This window comes from Malania oleifera, chromosome 9 (assembly GCF_029873635.1).
Source record: "Malania oleifera isolate guangnan ecotype guangnan chromosome 9, ASM2987363v1, whole genome shotgun sequence".
NCBI lineage: Eukaryota > Viridiplantae > Streptophyta > Magnoliopsida > Santalales > Ximeniaceae > Malania > Malania oleifera.
This window is the reverse complement of record NC_080425.1, coordinates 80,259,778-80,285,061: the sequence shown is the minus strand read 5'-3', so window position 1 is coordinate 80,285,061 and position 25,284 is coordinate 80,259,778. Positions and strand designations below refer to the sequence as shown.

At 36.7% G+C, this 25,284-nt stretch overlaps 1 protein-coding gene across 9 annotated transcripts in view; it reads left to right on the top strand.

Annotated features, from left to right (window-relative positions):
• Positions 1 to 274: 274 nt before the first annotated feature.
• Positions 275 to 25,284, top strand: part of LOC131164345 (uncharacterized) — a 45,987-nt gene continuing 20,977 nt past the window's right edge. For 2 of the 9 annotated variants that reach the window (XM_058121469.1, XM_058121465.1), the window contains exons 1-3: positions 275 to 659; positions 4,128 to 4,223; positions 6,513 to 6,633. In XM_058121469.1, the coding sequence (XP_057977452.1) occupies positions 4,128 to 4,223; positions 6,513 to 6,633 (217 nt within the window). In that variant the 5' untranslated portion in view covers positions 275 to 659. Of the gene's footprint in view, positions 691 to 4,127; positions 4,224 to 6,506; positions 6,634 to 25,284 lie in introns of all 9 variants that reach the window. The other 7 variants (XM_058121467.1, XM_058121463.1, XM_058121466.1 and 4 more) reach the window with 5 other exon arrangements.

The window sequence follows — 25,284 nt, the reverse complement described above, 5'->3', positions numbered from 1 at the left end:
ACTAAGGCTTGGTTTTGTTGTTGTTGTTGTTGTTGTACTCTATGATTCTCTCTTTTTTTTTTAAAATTTTTAAAAATTAAAAAGAAAAAATAAATAATTAAGTAGTACAAAGTCATTGATTTTAGGATAATTATGAGTAGTATTGGGATGAATTTGATATAATTATAAAAATATTTATAAAATAGGAATGAATAATTAAAAGAATAATTAAAAGAATATTTTGGTATAATGTAATTGTAGGGGTAAAAATGATATTTTTGAAAGAAAATTTGATATATACAGTTTATATATGACATGCTAATCCCCGACTCCCTCGCATTCTCTCTCTGCTCTCTCCGACTCCCTCACAGCCTCTCTCCAACTCCCTCACTACCAGACGCCAGTCCACCTCCGTCAAGACTGTCCAGCCGTCTTCCGCTCAGGCGCCGCCAGCGCAGGCCTGTAGGCTGCAGCACTCCGCCAGTCCTCCTCTGCGACTCCGCCTAGCGCCTCAAGCGCGGCAGCCGGCAGGCGCCCCTCAGGCCTCAATCCGGCTTCCGGCTCTCTCTCTCGCGGTGACGCTGGCCTCGTCTTAGGCGAGGCTCTGTCGAATTCCCAATATCAACATTTTCTCGCCGCCCCTAGCCCTAGTTAATGTTATATTTGAAAAGCCTTGAGTGGTGCGTTGTTTGTTGATAATACTAATTTGAGGTGAACACTACATGGCTGCATTGTTAATTTGTTGTTTGTCGTATTAATTAGATACTTTATGGGTAAATCCTTTGTTTGAAATTATGTTTCTATATTTTCTTTTAAAAGCCACAATTTGATGCGAGCGCCACATCGTTTGATATTTTCTCGTTTTCTTGTCATATTAATTTGATGTTTCTTGTTTGAGACTAGATTCTTAGTGAAAAGTTGACTTTTTTTTTTTCGTTTTTGTTTTATTGAGTAATACTCGAATGCTATGTCTAAATTTGTTATAGTTCATGATTACTAATGGAAAAAATGGGAAAAAAAAAAAATCTTAGAAAATTTAAAAATAAAAAATTAAGTGTGGTGTGCAGGAGTGCCTCAGCCCCCAATAACTATAGGCCCTCGATCCTCATGTATGCCACATTTAAATATGCACCATAAGTTCACACATAGACATCATTCTGCACCATATGAGTGTCTCTTTAGTTGTAAAAGATAGTTTTTATTTTTCATTTTTTAAACAAAATAACAAAAATGTCACTTTATTTTTCTAGTTTTTAAACATTTGTATAGCAGCATTATTAGTGAACATCTTATTATTGTTTTTCAGCTTTTTTGGTGCAAATGTTAGAAACTTGAGAAATTAATAATGGTTCGCCTTCCATCCATCTATAAAACTCAAAACCCTTTATATGTACTCTGGAATCTGGATCCAAGCATCCATCCAACAACTAGGCTTGTAAAGCAATTCTTTTCTATAAGCCCCACATGTAGAGCCTCTTTTAAGGTTTGGCAGTATGATCTAAAATGGCTTATTGGACAAGCTTTGGTAGGGCTTCTTTATTACTAAAAAAAAAAACCAAATCAACTGAATAATTAAGCTGATAATTGTCTTTTTATTTTTTATCTTTTAAACTGTTAGTTTTGGTTTGATAGCAATTTTCATTATTTTTTAGAAAAATTGAGCTGTTTGTTTAAGTCTATAGTTTTAGTCAATGGAATTGAATTGATTATTATACCCCTGCTTGGAAAGTCTTAACATGGTTTTAAAAACTAGACCAAATCGATTGGCCACCTGATTCAATATAAACCAGTCACCTAGTCAATCTGATTCACAGCCAGAACTTGAAAAATAAATAAATAGATAAATAAAGTAACTTACAATTGAATTGGCCAACATGGCCTTAACTAGCATGAACTGGCTTGGACAACGGTCAAGGATTTGGTCAACCCAATGTAACAGCAACAACAAAATCAGGCCTTAAGTCTCACTAGGTGGGGTTGGCTATGTGAATCATTTTCCGCCAATTTATGCGCTCATGGATAATTTATTTCGACAAATTTAGGGCTATTAAATCTTTATTATCTAATTCCAAGTTATTTTAGGTCTACCCCTACCCATTCTTCTGCTCCTCACAGTCGCTAACTCATTCTTCATCATTGGCGCTCTATGTGGTGTACATTGCAAGTGTCCAAACCATCTGAGTCGTCCCTCCCTTATCTTATTTAATACAGAAACTACTCCTAACTTATCGAAAATATGTTCATTTTTAAGTTTATCTTTCAATGTTAGACTGCTCATCCGTTTAAGCATTCTCATCTCGACAACTTTTAATTTTTGCATATGCTGTTTCTTAGTTGTCCAACATTTTGATCCATATAGCATCGCTGACATTATATTTATTCTATAAAACTTTCCTTTCAAAAAAATGTGAACAATTAAAGGCATTATATTTATTCTATAAAACTGTCCTTTCAAAAAAATGTGAACAATTCAAAGTGAACTTTCCTCTTACTCAGTAGTTCAAAGTATTCACTCCAAAAAACTCTATCCCACAATCCAACCCCATGCCCCGCTGTATCACTGCAGCAACACAACACCCATCTTCCTTTGGCTTCTTGTCTTATTTCACTTGATCTCCTTCTAGCAGCGTTGAAATTGAATGGTTACCCCTTTTTCCAACTCCAGCCATTGAAAGTCAAGCACTGCCATCTCTCTCTCTCTCGATTAAAATTTTTCAAAAATAAATAAACAAATAAAGCTTGTTGCTTAAGTCCATCCATTGCACATTGCCTTCAGTGTTGACAATTGAGAAAGATCGCAAAGCCAGGTCAACCAAGGGCCTTAAAAATCACATAACTAAAAGAGGGAGGAGCAAAGAAAAATAGTGTGGTTGAAACCAAAGGGAGATGAAAGAAGAGTGAGATGTAGGAAGGACGGTTCATCACAGCAAGGCACCACTGCAGGATCATAATTGTTGTATATGACAGTGGAGTTTTACAAGGAGGAAACTTTTGCTTGTTTAGTTGAAACTAGAGGGAGATGAAAGAAGAGTGAGCTGTAGGAAGGACAGTTCATCACAGCAAGGCACAACTGTGGGATCGTAATTATTGTGTATGGCAATGGAGGTTTACAAGGAGGAAACTTTTGCTTCTTTAGTTGTTGAAAACCATTTTGATTTTTTTTAAAAATAATTTTAATTTGTATAAGAAAGATACAAAACATCATGTTATTGTTCCCCATGTTTTCTATGTAAATGTTACAAACCTGAAAAAACAAGTGACTTTTTTGTAAAAATGAAAACTGTTTTTCTAACACTAAACTTGCCCCTGACCCCATTATTTAAAATGAGTCTGCATATGAACAAGAGAAGGATTAACCAAACACTTCTTTCCTATTAGAAATTCTTAACATGGTTTTAGAAATTGGATCGGGTCAACCTAATTCAAACTCTTAACTTTCAATTAATAGACAAAACTCGAAAATGAAGCAACCCGCATTGAAACAACCAGCTCTGCCTTAGCTATTGCAAATTGAGATCGAGGTTGGGTCTACCTGATATGACTTACTTTAAAAAAAGGAAAACACAAACAATGACTATGAAGTCGAACGTCAAATACTTCGATGTATCTAGTGTGATGTACCTGACACATCATCACAGTTTATCTGATGATAATGAGACCCACTAAATGAATGTGGTAATGTGTCAGGAGTGATGGAACACAATGAATGATCAGTGGTGGTGTGTCAAATACATTTGTCCCTCAGGATTTCTCTCTATTTTAGTGTTTTCTGATTTTTCTCCAGCTCAACACTCCATGGTTTAAGCCTTGAGCCCCAATGATACCATCGCACGGTCCAAACTGCAAGCCCATATGCACCAGCATGCAGCAGCATGCAGCATCCATCTCCCAATGGTGGCTCATCTCATATTCCCCTATCCCTCAAGTGGCCATTGAGTGCAATTTTTCGTCTTCCCTCTGATTTAACACCTAATAAACTATTCTTCCCCACCCTATTTTATTTTTTGAATGGGAATTTATCTGTTTCCCTACCTCTAAAACTGTTTGTTAGTAATCATACTTGAGGAACGTTGGTAGTTTTGTCATGCAAATTTTCTCATTCTCTTTGAACGGAAACTAAGCTTGTTGATATTGTCTATGGTCCACAGATGGCATTCAGAGGACGGGGACGGGGACGAGGACCAGGACGTGGTGGTGGTTTTGGGTCTGGGCATTGTAGACAAGAGGAATTTGTCCTTTTCCCTGTAAGTGTGTGCGCAGCAAACTGCTTGGACTTTTTCCATAAACTCCTATTTAGAAATGATTTAGCAAAATAAATTAAAATGTGTTTTCTAAAGTTTGATCAATATGATTTAATTGTTTTATTCAGATATCCTGTCTCAGATGGATTTTATTTATTTGTAAATTTTTTGAGTTGGCACCCCCTGGGTGCCCTTTAATGAATACAAAATAAAAATAAAAATAAAAATAAAAATAAAAATAAATGGATGTTGCTAAATTGATTAATTGGATTTATATGAGCATATGTTGAATATCGTTGAACTAATCTAGGTGGGTTTTGAATAAACTGTGTTTGAGTTGGTCAATAAGTGTCACTGTTCTCGTTTGTCAGGAATTGCATTCCAAATTTTTGTAGGTTTATTAACTATGATGCTTGGAATTAAATTTAAAGTCTGTCCAGATACATAAGAATGTTTTGGAAGTAACTTCATGATTTTGGAATTCAGAAAAATTTTGAATTCTATATCAAATCAAAATATACAGAAGAACTGTCTAAGTGCCTTAGAAGGTTGCTTAACAAAATGGCAGATCATGCTCAAAGGTGTGAGGGTGCTTTCTTTAATTCATAGTGGAGTAGGAAAAACATTTGGGCTTTCAGGTTTCCCCCAACAGTTACTGTAGTCAATTTGGTGTTATTACATGGCTACCAAGTAGATTATGCACCAATGCCTTTCTCCAACCTTGTAAATTATCCATGATTTTTTCTTAGATATATGACTTATTATGCTTATGTTTATTCTTCTTCTAAATCTGTGTTTGCTATTGGGAGGATTGCTCCAATCATAGTTACTAGAAAACGCTAACAAACTAGCAAACCACGTATTAATACATACGTTCCAAAATGTGGCACATTTTTGTTCCACAATGCTAAATGTAATGCTCCTAAGTTTTTAATTCAAGATTTTTTGCAGAACTTGTATAATGATGTTATAGTTCCATCCTAATTCATTATTTATCTATTTCACAAATGATAATCTCTTCTAGATTTTGAAACAATCCTCCCTAAAATATACAAGTTCCGTTACATATTTTGCTTCAACATATTTACCCCTAACTTTCCACATTTTACAGCATGTGCCTTACCCCGACACCATTCTTGTTCCGTATTCTCGGTACATTGGCTCAGTACAAACCCTATGATTTGTAAGGAAAATGGAATGGAAATAGGAATGGAATGAAATAGAGTTGGAATAGAAATAGCTAAATATTGCTTATCGTATAATTAGTACTTATTTTTGAGACTTCAAATAGCATTTGTAATTTTTTAAATTTAATTAGTTGAATATTTATTATCAATATTTAGTTAAATGTATATTTTAAATTCAACACTTATTGATAAAAAAATTCAAAATTATCCTTGTTCATTATGTAAGTTCTATTTCAAATATCAAATTATCCTAAGATTGAGGAACCTCTCTTTGATTCCTATTTGATTCTCACTTTGAAAAGAGAGTGAGCGTTCCTTGATTAATTGAATGGAATACTCGTTCTAACTTTACGTGGGAATCAATGCGAAGTTGGACTCGGCATTCCCACTTAGTAAGGCACACCCAAACATGAGAATAGAAAGAAAAGTGTGGAATAGGCATCTCATTCCATTCCGCTCGTGTACCAAATGTAGCAGAAGTATGGTTCTACAAAACATCATTTATTTCCTTTTCCATTAAGTAGTTGTATTTATTGAAACAAGTAATTAATTGATATGCAAAAGCTCATTTGTCTGCTCAATATATATTAAAATGAGATAGATAAAGCATACGATCACTCAATAAGTGAACTTTGTTGCAAATACTAAAATTTTTACAATCAGGCATGTCAATTTTTACTATTCACCTTGATTGTTCTTCTTAGTTCTCAAGTGTGGCAACAACTAGGAGTCTGAGAGACCTGTAATTGGGCTTGAGAGGATTGTAAATTATTCTTGTTCATATGGTAGTATGCTAAATGACTCTGCTGATGTGGGGCCATGGGCTGCTTGAGCTTTCTGTTGTGCTTTGTGTATCTTTGTTTGTTTAGTTGGGTAACCATATCTCTGTCTGGTTGATCTCTATAAAAACTTGGTATGATGATTAACAAACCTGAATTCAGTATTTGAAAGAATTTTCATTATTATTTTTTTCAATTGTTGTACCCTGGAGTGAATCAGCAATGATGAATGGAAATTCTTTAGGTTCCTCCCGTAATATGACTAAATGCGGTTTCGAGATTTTTTTGAAAGCTCTGCATATATGTTTGTTTCGGCGTAGTTGCAGGATGTTGAATTACCTGACATCAACAGTGTGGTGAAAGATAGGGCATTAGTTGCATGGAATTGTAGGTTGGAAAGTTTTTGGCAGTCCTCTCCTTACCATCTTAAAGTGACAGTCTCAAAAGGTATGCATGGAGTTGTATGAACCTTCTTTTTTCCCTTTATTTTTTAAGTAATTAATTGAAATAGGATAAAAATATGTTATTTCACTTATGGTATGACTTGTTTTAATTGCATGGTGTTGTTCTTATTTTTTAACCAAATTGTTGGAATATAAAACTGTAACTAGTAATAATAAATTCATTTGGAGATAAATGATACGCATTCCATTCACTTATGAGAGGATTGGGCTTCTAGACCTTATGGTTAATAAATATTTTGTAAAAGTGTTTAGAAAAGTTTAGGTGACTTATACACATTTTGGGTTAATGTCAAACTATTAGAAGGTGAAGTAAAAATGTTAACCTTGGGAGGAGGATGGATTTGCTCTGTCTCAATTCAGATACTTTCAGTTTCCCATTATGCATGTAAAAAGAATGAAACTCAAAGCAATTGATGGGGGTCCGCAAAAGCGGTGGAGCATGTGGTTTACTTCGATGCAAAAGCGAAGAACCTTACCGGGGCTTGACATGCCGCGCAAAAATTTGATTGTTTGCTGCATCAGTGAAAGTTGAGCGGTGGGTAATGTGTTGATGCAGGACAAGCAACTGTACATCAGAAATCAGGGAGAGAATTATGGGGGAGAGTACGAAGAAGAAGAGAAGATGTGAAGAAGAAGAAGAGAAGATGTGAAGAAGTAGAACAAACCATAAGAGAAGAGAGGATAGGCTGCTGGACAGCAGGGACAGTACAGAATAAGGAGAGAACAGAAGAGAGCTGAAGAGAATGAAGAACAGAACTGAGAGAAATTAGCAGAATAGATGAGGAGGAGGAGGAGGAGGAGGAGGAGGAAGAAGAAGAAGAAGAAGAAGAGAGGGGGGGGGGGTCGTGGGGGGTGTTGGAACTGCAATAGCAACCTGATCAAATAATAACAGTCATAATAACTTACATGCCCAGCATTTTTACCCACTACTACTAACACATATTTGCATAAAAATCTCAATAAAACATGAAATTACTAATAAGCCCAATGTACTTCAACTCACAAAAATAAACCTAAATTAACTAAACTTCTTAACCTTAATTTTCCCAAACTAAAATAAAAAAAACCTAGCTACAATATAAATATTTAAAGTTCTCCATCAAACTCCTCTTGCTAGGGAAAACTCTACCTCCAGTTCTGAAATGGTGTAGCAGCTTTAACTCCATGAGTGAGACCAAGTCAAACATGTAGGCAAATCAAGAGGAGGCATGATCTGCATTGCATTGTCAAACACCATTGGAGAATTTCTAGAGGATTATGCAATTGCAAGTAGCATAGAAGGCTGCAATGTCCTGATGAAATATGTCCTCCAAACAGGAAATTAATTTAAAATCCAAATCTATTGGCAGCCCAAGCAAATATGCATTTGATCCATATTCTAGGATGATGGACAATATTTTCACTAGATTTGGTTAAGGAGTGTAGAGGGAGTAGATGCGAGGGATGGAGGCACAAATTTACTGGATTAAGTAGAAATAGTCTCTAAAGGGAATTTTTAACAATAATTCCATGATTAAGGAATTTTCAACAAATTCTATAGCAACCAATTGTCCCTCGCTCTTTGGGTTAGAAATTGGAAAATTGAGGTTGAAGAGTGAGGTCATTGATAAACACATCTTTCTTAGTAGTTGGCTACTCATCTCGATGTTCATTGCGAGTCTCAACAACCAAATTTGGTGATAAGTTGAGGTCCATCTCTGGTCTAGAGGCTCGACCAGTGTTTAAGGTCACTAAAGACAAGTCTATGGCCTCATTTTGAAAGTTCCATGACTCATGCCTATAGAAAAATCAAAAAATTGTGCACTAGTAATATGCAAATAATTTATGTAGTCATGATACTCAATTAAGAAACAACTTGCATGGGTACTTCTGATATTTTATTGTTTATCCTCAACAATTGAGTTTTCTCTTGAACATCTTGGGAGGATCTAGGAATACCTCATGACCATGGAGAAATTGATCTAGACTAATGAAATTCTTTAAGATAGGAAGTGGCGTTATGAGTTGGTTGCTAGAGGAATCAATTAACTTCTAAAGCCATGTGGTAAGCCTCAAATAGAGTAGTGGGATGTGATTTCATTCCTCAATCCTTTCTTGAACTTAATCACCACACTAGATTTCTGCTAAGAGCACACCAAAAAATTAGGTCTCCAAATCCAAGGTAATAATTGGTGGACACTAGAAGAAAGTTGCCTAAGACTACACAGTTGGTCTACTAATTGCTCCCTATAAGAATGTGGGGCATACTTTTCTCTTAAAATATATCTCGTTTACCATGTGGTTCTCCAAGATAATTTTTGCACTTTTCAACTTTTTGCCAATATTGCTTTGCTAAACCAAGAAGCTTTGATTTAGCTAAGTAGATACTTAGGTGGTCAGACAATATAATTCTCCATGTCATCTGCTCAATTTAGGAAAGGTTTGTGAGGACCTGAACAACCATCATAATAAGGACACCTAGGTTTTATCAATTGTTGAGAGTTGCAAACTAGAATGGAAGTAGATATGTGGAATCAACTCATCATTTTCTTTCTTTAAATCAAAGAGCAGATATGGTCTGATGCGAATTCAAATAAGTACCATTCAGATGAGTGATATTAAATCAATATGGAGTCCAGGTCGTGTAAGTTTAAACAACCTTATCAACGGTCCTTAGATGCTTATAGATGCTCTGATAATAAGCTTGAAGAATGGTGCTGTCTCACTGAATTTATCCTTTGAACAGTATTTATCAAAGTCACTTGGATTTCTTTGGATGAACATGGAAATCTTGTGAAGAAAAGATAATTTGTTGCATGAAATCTCCAAAATAAATCAGCTGGGTCTCAATCTGAGATTCTGAAAGCTGGAAGGCCTTCAAAACTCGGAAGTTTTACATTGACAGTCCAAGATCAGGCTGAATTATCATCAGAAATGTAAACCGAATTCGATCAATTAGTTATCAATCAAACAGCTTCATGTTAGAAGAAAACCCAAAATAGTGTGGCTGGAAGCAATATCTCTTTGGTCTGGAGCATTCAGAAAAATTCAAGCAGTGTCTCATGCACATCGCCGGTGCATGGGGTGTGTGCACTGCTGGCAAGGTGCGTACTGCTGGCGAGGTGCGTCTGGCAATGGTGCTCCGGCTGGTGGCAGATTGTTGGTGGGGGTTTCAGTGTGGGTGGCGGTGTGTCAAGAAAACTGCAGGGAGTGTATGAATTTGAGGGAGTTGGCCACGAAAGTTTCAGCTGGTGTGTGGAGGCTCTCTGGCGGTCGGATAGCCATGAAACTTCAGAGAATGGTGCTCAAGAAGGCGGAAACAAAAAGAAAAGGAGGCAGAATGATAGTAGCTGGGGTTCAGGTTTGAGTTTTGGGGATCTTCTTTGAAGAATTTTAATTCTTGTGGAGTTGAAAATCAAGATTTTATTGTTGGTTCAGAAGGGAATTCAAATGATAATGGAGTCGATTCTGATTATCTGAGGAGTTGAAAGATTTATGCTCAACATAAGGAAGTGCAGTTGGATTTTGAAAGGAGGAAGCATTTTGAAGAAGTTTGGGATTTCATCTTGTGATGAAACCAAAAAAGAAAAGAAAAGAAAAGAAATCTTAATAGAGATTCTGAAGGTAAGTATAGTGGAGGATCCAAGATTGAGAGGATTCATGCAAGGATAGTAAAAGATGGGGATGTTTGACAGGGGCGATAGTGTTAGTAGTAGTGAATTTGAATGTGACAAGGGTTTACTTCTGGATCAAATTCGGGAGCAGCAAAGATTTTTTTCGGACTCGTCTAATGATTGTCTCAGTGATTTATCTGATGTGCTGCCTCATCCTCTAGAAGGTTTAGATGGAATTAATATTTTTGAGGATGATGCTTCTGAAGAGGAACTGAAGGTAAAATATGGAATTCTGCCTAATCCAGTTCAAGAGTCAGCTGAGAAAGACATTCAAACTCAGAATTTGTTGGATAGCTTGGGCCTCACATTGTCTGATCATGGAGGAAATGAAGTTAGGCTTGATGTTGGTAAATTTAACACAAAGAAGGGTTAGGGGGAATTAGCGAATTTGAAGTGTTCGGTGAACTATGATGGGAAGGGATTAGCGAGGGGCTTTCTTATATAAGTTCAGTTTATTTTATTTTTTGCTATTTTTATTCTTTTCTGTTTGTTCTTTGCTTTTATACTTATTTTTCTCGTAGAGGATTTAGCATCACTGCTCTGATTGTACATTCTCTTTCTTAATATATCTTCTTTTATTATTAAAAAAACTTCTGACGATGGTGTTTCGGGGGGCTCTATTTTTGAGGGTATGGGTGGTGTTGCAAAATGCTTGCTGGAGATTGATGTTTGCAACTGTAATTTCTGTTGAGTTGCAGATGATGAACAGTGGCTGCGTGGTAATCATGGTTTGCTCTGATACTAATTTGATGTAGGACAAGTGACTGAATATTAGAAATCAAAGAGAGAATTAAAAGAACTATGGGAAAGAGAAGGGAGGAGGAGAGAAGATGAGAAGAAGAAGAAATGAGGCACAAAGCAGAAGAGAAGAACAGAACTGAGAGAAATTAGACAGAACAGAGAAGTAAGTGGAAGAAGAAACCACTGAGAGAGAGAGAGAGAGAGAGAGAGAGAGAGTACAAATGAAATTTTGGTTCAAACAATAACTGTCACAAAAATGAGTGAGTGAGAGAGAGAGAGAGAGAGACTACAATAGAAATTTTTGTTCAAACAATAACTGTCACAATAACTTTCATGTCCAGCATTTATGCCACTAGGCCACTAAAAAGAACACATATTTACTTTAGCAAGCAGTCATGTGCGTTGCACGTGTTTTTTTTAAAATCACTCATTTGTCTATTTGTTGAAGAGATTGTTTCAATCATTGTATTATTTCATAGAACCAAAACAGACACCCTTTTTCACCGATTCTATCAAAATATTACTTTACTCTTCAGTCTTCGAAAGATGAAGGAAACCAATGTTTTTTATTTTTTCTTTTTCTGGTTGATTAAGATTTTTCAATAATTAATATACGAAACAGAAGTAACTTGCACAAAGCAAATATAGTGTACATACAATCAGTCTTTGAAGGATGAAGGAAACCAATTTTATTTTCTGGGTTGATTAAGATTTTTTCAATAATCATATACCAAACATAAATAACTTGCACAAAGCAAATATAATGTACATACAACTTTGTAGAAAAAGCAAAGAACAAAGATTCCAAGCCAATAGCAAAAAAACTTGGATGGTCTATATGTGAAAGATGAAGAACTAAAGAGCAAAATATTATACTGGTAATAAATATTGGAATTTTCTTTAGCAGTTTATGCATAGCAAGGTTGCAATGAACCGCTTTATTCACTGATAATCAAATAATAGCAATGAGAAACCAAGACTTTGAAAAAAAAAATATTTTGATAAAATGTTTCATTTTCCTTTTACCCTTAACAAATTGGTTTTAAATTTGGGCAAAATGATGTTTTGATTATTTGTGAACACGGTTTTTATATGTAATTTCCCTTTGGTGGATCACTTATATTTTTTATTTTTTTGTTTGCAATATTTTTGCTTTTTCTGAACAAAGAAATAACTTCATTAAAAAAATTTCTTGTTCAATTTCCTTTGTACAACAAACAACAACAAAACCAAGCCTCAACCTACTAGGTGGGGTTGGCTATATGATTCATTTTCTGTTAATTTATGCGATCATGGACCATTTCTTTTGATAAATTTAGGGCTATTAAATCCTTACTCACTATCTCATTTCAAGTTATTTTAAGTCTATCCTTACCCCTTCTACTGCCCCCTACAGTAACTAATTCACTCTTCCTCACTGGCGCACTATGTGGCCTACGTTGCAAGTGCCCAAACCATCTGAGTCGTCCCTCCCTTATCTTATCTTCTATAGGAACTATACCCAACTTATCGCGAATATGTTCATTCCTTAATTTATGTTTTAGTGTTATACCACTCATCCAACTAAACATTCTCATCTCGACAACTTTTACTTTTTGGATATTTTGTTTCTTCGTCGCCCAACAATTCTGATCCATATAGCATAATTGGTCTTATAGCTGTCCTATAAAACTTCCCTTTTAATTCTAAGGGTATTATACAATCACAAAGCACACTTGAAGCATTTCTCCATTTTACCCAACCTGCTTTAACTCTATGCATTGCATCATCTTTAATTTCTCCTTCAGCTTGTATAATAGATCCAAGGTATCGAAATCTACAAGTGCTATTTATTTCTTCATCATCAAGTTTAACTTTATCTTTGATATTCCTTCTACCATCACCAAAATTACATTTCATATATTCTATCTTAATTCTACTTATCCTAAAACTTCTAGATTCCAAAGTTTCTTTTATAATTCTAACTTAGTCTCTTTTCTGCCCCTAGTTTCATCAATCAATACAATATTTTTTGCAAACAACATATACCATGGAACCTCATTTTGAATGCTCTTAATCAGTTAACCAAAGCAAAAAGATAAGGGCTCAAAGAAGATCCTTGATGTTCACCTATGGTGATTGGAAATTCTCTAGTTTCTCCATCTATAGTCCTTACGCTAGTCACTACTCCATCGTACGTATCCTTAATGACATCAGTATACCTACTATATACACTTTTTTTTTTTTTTCTAAACCCACCATAGAACTTTCTTAGGTACCCTATCATATGCTTTCTCTAAGTCAATAAATACCATGTGCAAGTCCCTCTTCTTTTCCCTAAAATTTTTCATTAATCTTCTTAAAAGATATAAAACTTTTGTGGTAGATCTCCTAGGCATAAAACCAAATTGATTTTCTGATACCTTCGTTTCTAGCCTTAATCTTTCTTCAACTACCCTTTCCCACAGGCCACAGTTTCATTTTCTAGCATGTTATAGATTTTTGTTCAATTCTTTGTATTTCAACCCTCTTAATTTTTTCCCCATTGTTTTTACAAAGTAGATGCATTATTCGGTCTCCCTTTAATAACAGAACATTGTTCTGGTATATTTTTAATTTTTTATTGTTAAATACTGTTTTTTTGTAGTAATTTGTTTGTATTAATTACTATATATTTTTTATTTTTTCAAAGGATATGTTTAAAATAAACAATTTCATAGCATCAAAGTGTCCTAAAAAATTTAAGAAAGCTATTACATAAGTACCAAAAAAAAAAAAAAAACTTTAGAAGAATATTAAAACTCCATTTTACCACATATTGATTACACATACAACAATTAGAAACTTGAAAATTTTTTAAATATTAAAAACTATGGCTCAGCTCTGAATAACAGCCCAACAAACCAAATCTTAAATTTCTTGAATCTAGTCTTACCCTGGGCCCTACTTGCCAATCCTAACTCTGCACTGCATCTGCATGTTATTCACAAGTTCTTTGATCTGCAAGTTGTGTTTTAATATCAGACAATGTGTGCTGTGCCCACTTTTCCATCTAGAAGCATCAAATGCTTTTATTTCAGGATATTAATGAGGCTTTTTTGGGGGAGTCTAGCAATGCTCTCAAAGCATTGTGCTAATTTACAGGGATATTTTCTTCTTTAAAAAAAGGAATGGTGGTCACAGTTTTCTTACATCAACAAAGACATAGATGACAAATAACGAAGTTCCAGTGTCGCATATAACATTGCATCTAATTCTGTAAAATTTTCATGCAAAAACATATGCAATGAGTTGTAATGAAATATCCTAGATAAAATGTCTTCCACAAAATAATTCAATAAGCAAAGTTTTCAGTGTGCACCTGTAAATCTATTTCGTCCAATTAAGTCAAGAGTTACCCTTTTGTAACTTTAGAGTTTGTAGCCACCTTTCAGAAGAGTGATTATTTAGAAATTTCATGAATAATTGTAGAATTATCAGCCCAAATACAGTCTTTTCAGAGTACAGATACTTGGTGGAAAAAATTGATATAATTTCAAACACAACTATATCTAACTTAGAAATTACATGAAAACTTAGACAATCATCAACTGATATATAATAAATTAAGATACTTGAAGGAAGAGATTCAATTTCTGAATTTTTATCTTAATTTACACCATCCATATGGCCAAGTTTCTACAGATCTCTCATTTTTTATGTGTCAGATTTAGTGGTGACAGTATATTTTAGAAAATGGAAAATCCCACAGAACAAACGAGTGCAAACAATCATATGAACTAAGCGCAAACAAGCATGCCAAAGTCCAATCACATAGATAACAAACAAGCACAAATAATCATATGTACGGCATATTGTATATCTGTCATAACTTGGCATAAGCATGCTGCAGAGTAAATAATGCTTGTAGAGGATAACTTGAAATGTAAATTTAAAAAAAATGAAGAAAAAAGCCAGCCTAATCTCACCAGAAGCATTCCATGGAGATTTAGTAGTAGCAGCCCCCTCACATATAGAGATGCCTGCATCTTTTCCGTGTGGCTTTGCCCTGAGAGCAGAAAATAGTGGGCCATCCTTCAACCTAATTCCCTCCGGTCTTAGAACTGGTGTCGTACCAGAACACACAAGTGCTCACAGGATACACAGAAAACAGACCAATAAAAGGATCATACACAAAAGATGGAGATGAATCCTGAACAAATTGTAAAAACCAAAATATTTCTGATATATTTATAAAACATAATAATGTGCCAATTAATGCTCCAATAAAAATTACAATGTCTTCGAGAATTTCTTAAGTGCTCCAACAGTCACATTGCATGTGAGCTTTGATATTTTGAGATTCAATGTGATAAATTAGTTTTAGTTCCCGAGATTTTGACATGGTCCGTATACCAGGTCAGAGTTTAAATTTATCGAATCAAGTTGAGTTTGGGTAATGTCCCACATATAGTTGTTGATTACCTTCAAAAGTCCAGCTAGCGATGGTCTTGCAAACCAGTTTCAGGAAGAAAAATCAAGGGGAAAAAACAAATGAGAAAATATAGAAATGAGCAAAGCAATAGTTGTTGGGGTTTAACCCATCAATTAGTGACTCCTTGCCAGAAACAATTAATTATGGTAGTTAATATGAAACCATAACACACCTCACTTTCTTGTCTATCTCCTTTGCCAAGCAATCCTGTGGCCATTATCCCATTTCAGCACTCATTTCCAATACCATCAACTGAAAGATCAAATGCAGGGTTACGTTCTCCTGGCAAACTTGAATTTCACCCTCCCAACCAACCAACTTTCATTTACTACCTCACTATCTCTGTATGGTCTATAAAATCCTCTCTCTGTCTCTGTCTCTCTAGAACCATAAGGCACAAAAGCAAAAGCCACCCTGCCTTCACCACTAAGCCCAAGTAAAACCACATTGAACACTGCAATAGCCAGAAGCATGTGAAACTACCTGTTATCCACTCAAAGCTATTGATCACCACTCTCTGTTTCTCAACAACTTTGACTCAGTCCCTGCAGGCTCCATTTCAAGCTACTGTATCTTTAGCACCTGCATCTGCATCAGCTCGTCATGAAGTCTTTGGATGTGGTTCTGGCAGTTATCAATGAGGATGGCTGTGATGTCGAATTTGTTTTCAACTTTTCCCCTACTGCCTCCTACTCCAGTACCTCTGCCCCATCACCCCTGTCTAGGATGCCTCTGTATCCAGTACAACCAGGCCCCACAAACATTGTAGTGATCCTCAATAAATCTTGCATGTTTTCTACCCTAATTTGGAAACTTGAAACTACATAAGTGGATGACTGAGTTAATGCACTGCTCAGTGAATAAAAGGAGGCCTAACACTGTTTGCACCCACTGATAAATCCTTTTCAAACCTCAAATTTGGCACTCCCCTTGATGATCGGCAACAGGTCAAGCTGATCTTACACCATATAGTTCATATATTCCTACCTGCCAGTTTGAAGCTGCTAGCAACCTGCTTCACACACAGGCAGGTGACACTGCCAATGGCGTGCATCCTATTAATGTCAATACCGCTGAGAATTAGATCACCCTAATGGCAAGCCTTGTTAACACAATAGTAGCTAAGACAGTTTATACAGATGGCCAACTTGCTGTGTGCAAAAAGGTTAAGAAGCATTCTTGTAGTATCTTCTATCGTTCAATTAAGTGACATCAAATTTATGCTAAGAATGCTTAACAGAACTTAGTGAAGCATAACTCAGGAAACCCTTGGCGGCAGAGGGTCCTTCAACTTCTTTAAGTTCTTCTGATGCTACTACTGGTGGCACTTCAGCTGTTCCTTTTGATGCAGTGGCTTTGGTCCGGCATTCATTTGTGCAGCTTGGCAGTGTAGCAGTAGTTGTTGTACTTTCTTTAAGGCAAAACAATGGGTATTAAATTGATTAATTAATCAACCATGATTCATGAAACTAAAATTTATTTTCTATAATAGACTGCATTGGAGCATGCTGACCGGTAATACAACAAATAATTGAAAGAGACCCTGGAAAATCGGCACACAAATCACTGATTATTATTAAAGTGGAGATTTATATTTATATCTTTATTATGTGCATCACCATCCGCCTGTTATATGAGTTGAGGACCAGTCCTCTTTGAATTTTGTGCCATATAGACTTAAAATGTCATAAAATTGGAACAGGGTAGCTGGGTTTGCTCACTGTGGGTTAGCCCCCGTTTGGAACATCTTAAAAAAGTGCTTTTTTAGAAGAATACTTTTCATAAGTACTTGTGTCAATAAGAGTGTTTGGTTTATTAATGAGAAAGGGAGATTTTCTTATTCTCCCTGTTTTTTGTTCATTTTTACTTTTCGCTTTCTTTTTTTTCTGATGTACATTCTTTTCTCTTTTCTCTTCTCCCCCTCTCCTTCTTTCCCTTGCCTTCTCTTTCTCTCGGTGCTGGAAACCTAAACCCTCTGCAGACCCTAAACCCCCTGCATCGCCTTTCCCCTGCACAGCTTTGACTTTTGTTCCTGGCAACCTTCTTTCCTGCCTTTGTCCCTGGCAGGCGCAAAGTTTTCGGTGTGGATCAAGAGGAAGACTTTTGATTTAGCCATCGAAGGGGAGGAAACCGATATCCTGGGACTTATGAAACTTCAGAATGGTGGTTGCATTTCCATCTTTCTGGACTTGGAGGAGCTCGCTTGGTTCCTACGAGCCTGGGAAGATTTCTGGAGCTCGAGAAGAGGCCCTCTCTCACCTTTGTGGTTTTGCAGTTCATATCCAACTAAAGATGAACAAACATGGCAAGTTCATATCCCTCTTGGAAACCAATAGTGGAGGCTAGTGGCATTTGGCCTTCCCAGATTCAATTTGAAAGGGTGGCTCAAAATCTCAAATGCAATTATTGATCTGAGCCAGTGACTGCTTCCATGCTCTTTCTAGAAGCCCCTCTCCAGACAGCAAAGCAGACCTTGGCCCCCTATTTGAGCTGGGAGGTTTTGAAAACCTCACCATTTGTTGCAGCCCCTGGGAGGTTGTCGATGCCAGTTACAGCCCGGACTTACACTGATTGTGCCTGCCCTCTGCAACTGAGCGCTGCTCTCTGGTCTTTGCTAATAGCGAAGCCGAGAAGGAACCAAATCCAGAGCTTCCATTATCGCAGGCTGATGCCTCTGCTTTAACCTTAATTCCAACTCCTTCTAACCATCCGGAGGCCTTTCAATGCAGCCCCAATCCGGTTGATATCCAGGACAATCCCAACTTTGAAATGTTGTATGGTTTGGACCTAGAAAGCACACTTTCTAAGAAGTAGGTCTCCCAGTGGGTGTTATAGAAAATGATCAGCCCCAATTCTCATGCTTGTTTGAAAATATAGATGACAAATTTTTTTGAGTTCTCACGGGGTCCTATGGACCATGCAAACGACCTCAAAAACGTTTGTTATGGATTGAGCTCTTGGAGAGTATGGCCTATGGCCCATGCAGACGACCTCAAAAAGGCCATTGGGATACACCTTGGGTTATTGGAGGAGACTTCAACATGGTGTTGTACCCCCATGAAAGAAGTGAGGGCGGAGTGGAAAACAGATGTATGAGAGAGTTCCTAGACTTCACCAATGTGAATGGGCTCATTTATCTCCATGGTTTTAAATCGCAGTAGCGGGTAGCGTAACGTAACGGTAACGGGTGTAACGGGAAGCAGGAGTAGCGGATGTTACATAACGGGAAATGGGTGTAACGGCTGTGAATTTTTTTGAAGCACGCACAACCTTGTGCATATTAGCGTACTTGCATGTTTTAAGCTTTTAGCCATTCTTAGAAAGGGTTTTAGTGTATTTTGGACCTTTAGTTCGAGTAACTAAGTTATTTAGTAAGGGCAACAAGTTTACATTTGTTTTAAACCATCATTGATAGAAAATTATGTGTGTGCGCGTATTTATTCTTCTCATTGTTCTTATCTGTGATAAATTCTTATGTGTGCTAAATGAATTAATAAAATAAAATACATTATACACATAAGACATACGAATAATATAAATATAAAATAGCTAGAAAAGAAAGAAGGTTGAAGTTGAAAAATAAAGAACATAAATATCACATTACTAATATTACTAAAAAAAAAAATTTTCTAACAAGTAAGTATTTTGAAATTGTTAATTAATGCATCTATTGTGAGTATTTAAAGAAATAGTAAATTTTATATCATTGTCATCCTCATTATAATCTTTTCCCCCTCTTGCCACTTGGTATATTGAGAATGATATATAAAAGAGAGAGAAAAAATGAGAAGAAAAAGTAAAAAATAAAATATTTTTTTGGTGTAACAGTCCTGTAGTGGTTACGTAGCGGCCTTTGCGTAACGGTCGCGGTCCGTAACGACCGCTACGGCCGTGATTTTTCTTCCCACCGATTTCGCGGTGTGTAATGGTATCGGTAACCCAAAAAACCTTTACGTAACGGCGTTACGTAACGGTCGTGGCCTTTGCCTTTATTTAAAACCATGTTTATCTCTCTCTTGTTGGTGGTGCTTTCACTTGGTCCAACTCTAGGATTCACCTTCCTTCTTGAGAATTGATAGATTCCTTATCTCAGCGCATTGGGATACTCACTTTCCCAAAGGCACTCGGGAGCTCCTAACCAGGCCCACATTGGATAATATCCCTATCATCTTTGACACGGGTGGAATCAAATGGGAACCAATCCCATTCCACTTTGGAAAAAAATGGTTAAAGCACAATGGCTGCGGGGCCTTATTAAGCTTTTGCGGTCGCATGTTAGGGGGAAGCTAGCTTCGTGCTTGCTTCAAACCTGAAGGGCTGAAAGAGTAAGTGTGCAATAAAAGCATTTTTGGGAGCATTCAGGCAAAGAAGACCATTATTCTAAACGACGTCAAGATCCTTGATGAGCAAGAGCTACCAAGGGATCAATTCTGATGAAAGGGCCAAAAGAGTTTTGTTAAAGAAGGAGTTGATTGAGGCTATTAGCCTTGAAGAGATCTCTAGGAGGCAAAAATCTAGAGCCTTTTAGTTCAAGGAGGGGGATTGGAATACCAGATTTTTTCTATCAAACCACGAATGCCCATTGTAGATCAAACATCATTTTGAACATTGAAATTAGATAGAACACCTGCAGAGAAGGAGTACATTAAAAGGGAATTTGCAACTTTTATAAAGCTCTTTACTCCGAATCTGGAAGTTGGAGACCTATAGTGGGCGACATGTACTTCAAATCTTTTAGTCCCTTCACTGCAAAGTGGCTTGAGAGACTCTTTGAGGAAGCTGAAATCCTCCAAGCTATTGGAGATTGCAATGGAGAAAAAGCGCCATGGCCAGCTGAGTTCTCCTTATCATTCTTTCAGTCAAACTAGGGCAAGCTTAAGCAAGATTTTACTAACACTTCGAGGAATTCTTTAGATCGGAAAGATTTATTAGTAGCATCAATGCCACTTTCCTTCCCTTGATCGCAAAGAAACTCAAGGCAACCAACATTAAGGACTTTCATCCAATTAGCCTAGTAGGAATTATCTATAAAATCCTTGCTAAAGTTCTTGCTATGAGGCTTAAAAAAGTCACTCTGGAAGTCATTGGGCAATATCAACACGTTTTTGTGGTGGGAAGACATATCATGGATGCAGCCCTAATAGCTAACGAGGTAGTGGATACGTACCAGAGGGAAAAGAAAAAGGGAGTGGTTTGCAAACTCGATACAGAGAAAGCTTTTGATCATGTCAATTGAAATTTTCTTCTCTTTACTCTTAGGAAATGGGTTTTGGGGAGCATTGGTGTAGTTGGATCGCTTATTGCATCAACACACCAAGCTTCTTTGTGTTAATCAATGAGCGACCTATAGATTTCTTCTACTCCTCTAGAGGTCTAAGACAAGGGGGCCCTCTATCCCTTGTTCGTGGTGGTGATGGGGCCTCATGTTGATAAAAGCTACAAGAGAAGGGCTGCTGGAAGGCCTTATTGGTAGACATGATTGGTCTATGGAGGTTACGCATCTCCTATTTGCTGATGACTTTATCATTTTTTGTGAGGATGAACCTCTCCTTAGTTTGAATTTGAGATGTATCTTGGTAGGGTTTGAGCCAGTTCTGGGTTTGGAAGTTATTGGAAAAAATGAAATCATTCCGATTGGAGAAATTGTAAATGTGCCTCTTCTTGCTAGTCTTGTAGGCTGCAAAATGGGTACTTTCACTATTAACTATCTTGGGCTACCTCTTGGTGCCAAATTCAAAGACAAAGGAGTGTGGGATCTGATCATTGAGAAATTTGAAAAAAGGCTGGCTGGATGGAAGAGGAATTTGCTGTCAAAAGGTTGCGAACTCACCCTAATCAAAATATCCATGACCAATCTCCTTGTTTACTTCGTGTCTCTCCTCCCCCTTCCAACTTCAGTTGCCAAAAGACTTTAAGGAATTCGAAAGAGGTTTCTTTGGGGAACCTTTGGGGTGGAATTCAAATTTCACCTTGTCAAATGGAGCATGGTGAAACAACCCTTTGACTTAGGAGGCTTGAGTTTGAAGTCCCTCCACTTTTCAACAAAGCCGTGTTATGGACATGGTTATGGAGATTTATGATTGAGAAAGATCACCTTTGACAGGGAATCATTGCTGTGAAATATGGGCTTGAACATAATGGTTGGATCTCCCAGCCTACTAGAGGACTACAGGGTGTAGGGGTGTGGAATTTCATAAAGAAAGGCTCGATTGATTTTGCTTCATGTATTAGGTTTCAAGTGGGGAGGGGGGACATCATTTTTTTTTGGCATGACTCGTTGTGCGACCAAGAAGCTCTTATTGTTCTATTCCCCACGATCTATAATTTGGCATGTAATAAAGATGCCTGGGCCAGTCAACACCTTCAAATCTTAGATTGGGGGCTCTTTTGGAACATCCCCCTCCTTAGAATGGTGGATGTTTGGGAACTCAACCAGCTCAAGGATTTCTACAGCTTTCTCTACAACTTCGAACACTATAATAGCACCGATCTCCCTATTTGGACCTTAGATGTGAAGGAGGCTTTCACTTTTAGATCCTTCTACCGGAAGCTCTCCCCTTTGGTGTCAAACAACTTTATTTTCCATTGGACTCAAATTTGGAAGACATCAGCCCCGCAAAAGTTGCATTCTTGCTTGGGAGGCAACCCATGGTAAGATTTTGACTATGGATAATTTGCAGAGAAGGGGTCTGTCAGTTGTCAATAGATGTCCCCTTTGCACAATTGACGCATAATCGGTTGAGCACATCCCCCTTTACTGTGCTTGGACAAGGAATCTCTAGAATATGGTGTTGATTCTGATCGGACAAAGGTGGGTTATTGCTAACTCTGTGGGAGGGGAATTCTGGGTCTGGAAAGGGATTTAGGCCACAAAGGTGAAGAGAAAGGCATTGTATCTCATTCCCCTTGCAATTTTTTGGCACATTTGGAAAGAGAGGAAAAGGTGAATGTTCAAAAATTCATCCCCAATAATCCAAATCAGCAAAGAACACTGGTTTACTGTGGTCAATAGCTGGCATAGTAGGACTGTTATTTATGATTTTGATGTAATCTTGGATTTGTGTGACACCCTTCAAGGTGTTTGATTTAGTGTACCATGGGCTGGCATCCTCTTGATGCCTCTCACATAAAGTTCCCTTTACTTATCAAAAAAATAAAAACGGGTAATGTTTGGTTCGCACTTGATTAAGTACTTATCTCAATAAGTACTTCTCCAAATACTTTTTTTTTTTAAATAAAATAAATAAAATTAATATTTTCTAAAAAAAAATATTTTTTTGAAAAATGTACTTATCTGAAAAAATACTTATAATAAGTAATCTCATACTACTTTTAGATAAGTAATTTTCCAGAAAGGTACTTTTCTTTAAGTGGTTCCAAACGATCCTTATTCCTGAATTTGATTAGTAATTCAATGTCATGATGAATTCAACTCTCAATTACAAGTGCATGCTCAAAGACACCAATATTGACTTGTATAATGCATTTTGCATCAATATGCACTTGTGTTTATATTCATTAATGTTTGTCATTTTGGTAAAAATGAAATATTATCTATGAGACATTTACTCATATATTAAATCACAAAACAGAGTTTGAAAATAGATTTGTTGACAACAACAAATTGGAAAAAATAAAGGGGTGGAAAGGTGTACCTAATTACTAATGGGAGGTGTTGCAAAGCTTCTGCACCAAAGAAACCTTTGAAGGAGTGAAGGAGGGACCGAAAATAAAAATTTCAAAAAATGTTTTTATTAACAAAAACTATGAAGATGATTTGAAGATGCGTGACAGAAACAGAGGGGAAACATAATTCTAAATGAATTATGACCACTCGGTTTGGAAACAAAACAATAATGCAGGGGAATGTGGATATGCCCAAAGAGGATGAGAGAGAGAGAGAAAAAAAAGTGAGAGGGAGAGAGACAAGGCAAGCATGAGAGAGATACAGAGAGACAAAGTGTGAGCGGGAGATTGGAAAATCATGCCTAGCAGAAGATTTAGAGGACCCTGCGGCTGGGTGAGGTGTGGTCATGCTCTGGCAAAGAGGTATGCTGAATATTCAGAGAGAGAGAGAGGGAGAAAAGTTGGGGATGTTTGAGTGTGGGCAATGCTGTGATATAATGTTAGGAGTGAGCAGGGCGTGAAAGATAACAAGGGGAGACTAGGATTCGCATCAGTTAGAAAGAGAAAAATGGGGAAGAAAGAATGGTTGGGAATGACAACATTTATAATAAAACAAAGGGGTATTTAGAATGGTTGGAAATGCACCATTAGAGGCATGTGTGAAAACACGTCCCTTCTCCTTATTTTTTAAGGTAGTATAGATAAAAAAAAACCCTAATAAAAAAAGAAATTACAAAATAAGCGCAAAGTATTTTTTAATTGCTCTAAAACTGCTTTGCATCTTTTCTTACATTTTGACTTCACCCGGAGGATTTGGAACAAACTATTTAATTATTTTGGGGAATGCTGAGTTTGTCCAAAGACAGTGGAGGAGTTTTTGGCAATTCATTTTTTGTTGGTTTTGGCAGGAAAAAGGAGGGTAAGGAGTCATTGGATTGTGTCTTATTTTCTGTGTATTGTGGCTTGTGGATGGAACAAAAAGCGCGTATTTTTTCGGGGGACAAAGTTATCTCTTTTGCTGGTTTGGGAGAAGATTCAGCATTTGGCTTCTATTTGGTGTGTTGGTAAGGGGAACTTCAGGGGGATGCGCTTTTCGGATGTTCAGCGTGATTGGCTTTCCTTGTTGAAATGATAGTGCCTGCTGATCTTTTTGGGGTGTTTCTAGTGTTCTTTTTGGTTTTTCATTTTTTGTTTTTCTGGGGTGACCCAGAGTTTTGAAAGGAGATGCCTTACTCTCCTTCTTGTAAATTCCCTCTCCTGCTTGTACATTCCTATTCTATCAATGAAATTCTTTTGTTATCAAAAAAATATACACAAACTAAACCTAAATTAACTAAACTACAAATATAGCCAGAGTTTTTCCAAACTAAAATTTAAAAACATACCTATAGTGTAAACATCTAAAATTCTGCATTGGTGGTTCTCCGTCATGCGTTCTGTCTTAGTTTAGAATCAGGTAGAATAGTACATTTGGCAATAATGCTACATACTAACTTAAGGATTCTTTGAGAGTACTTTGGCATACGGATTTCATCAAACGTAATATTTTGAATTGTGATGCCTTGATCGGCTATCATTTGCCGCAGCTTTTCTTTGTTATTTCTTCAAAATGTGAGTGAATGGGCCACCAATAAATCAAGCATGATCCACAGATTCCTGTCTAGAGCAAATATGATCTTAGAGATTTTTTTATTGTAGCAAACAGTGCCATAAAATACATTACAAACCTAGGAAGTGAGGAGAGAGTTGTCTTGTGCAGTATCTAACCTCTGAACATGCACACTTTATGGTTGTCTTTATTTCTCAAGAATTTACCTTACCAGTCCAACACTTCTTTTCTTCATTTTATTTTCAATTTATATTTGTTGATTTTAGAGAAGAAAATAATTCTCTTATTCCTTAATGATAAATGTACAGTCTTTATATAATGGAAGGAAGAAAAGTTCCTTTCACTATATTCGGTAACAAGATACTAATTACCACAAAATCAGGAAACTAGCCAAATAGGAAACTACAAAATAGGAAACAAATTAATGGAGATATCAGGAATTTTCCAGAATCTCTTCATTCCTAAATTAACGTAGTCAACTAATAATAAAATCAGAATTGCTGCAGCGGTATCCCTGAAAATCAGGGCCACACTCCCCCTAAAGCTTGGCGT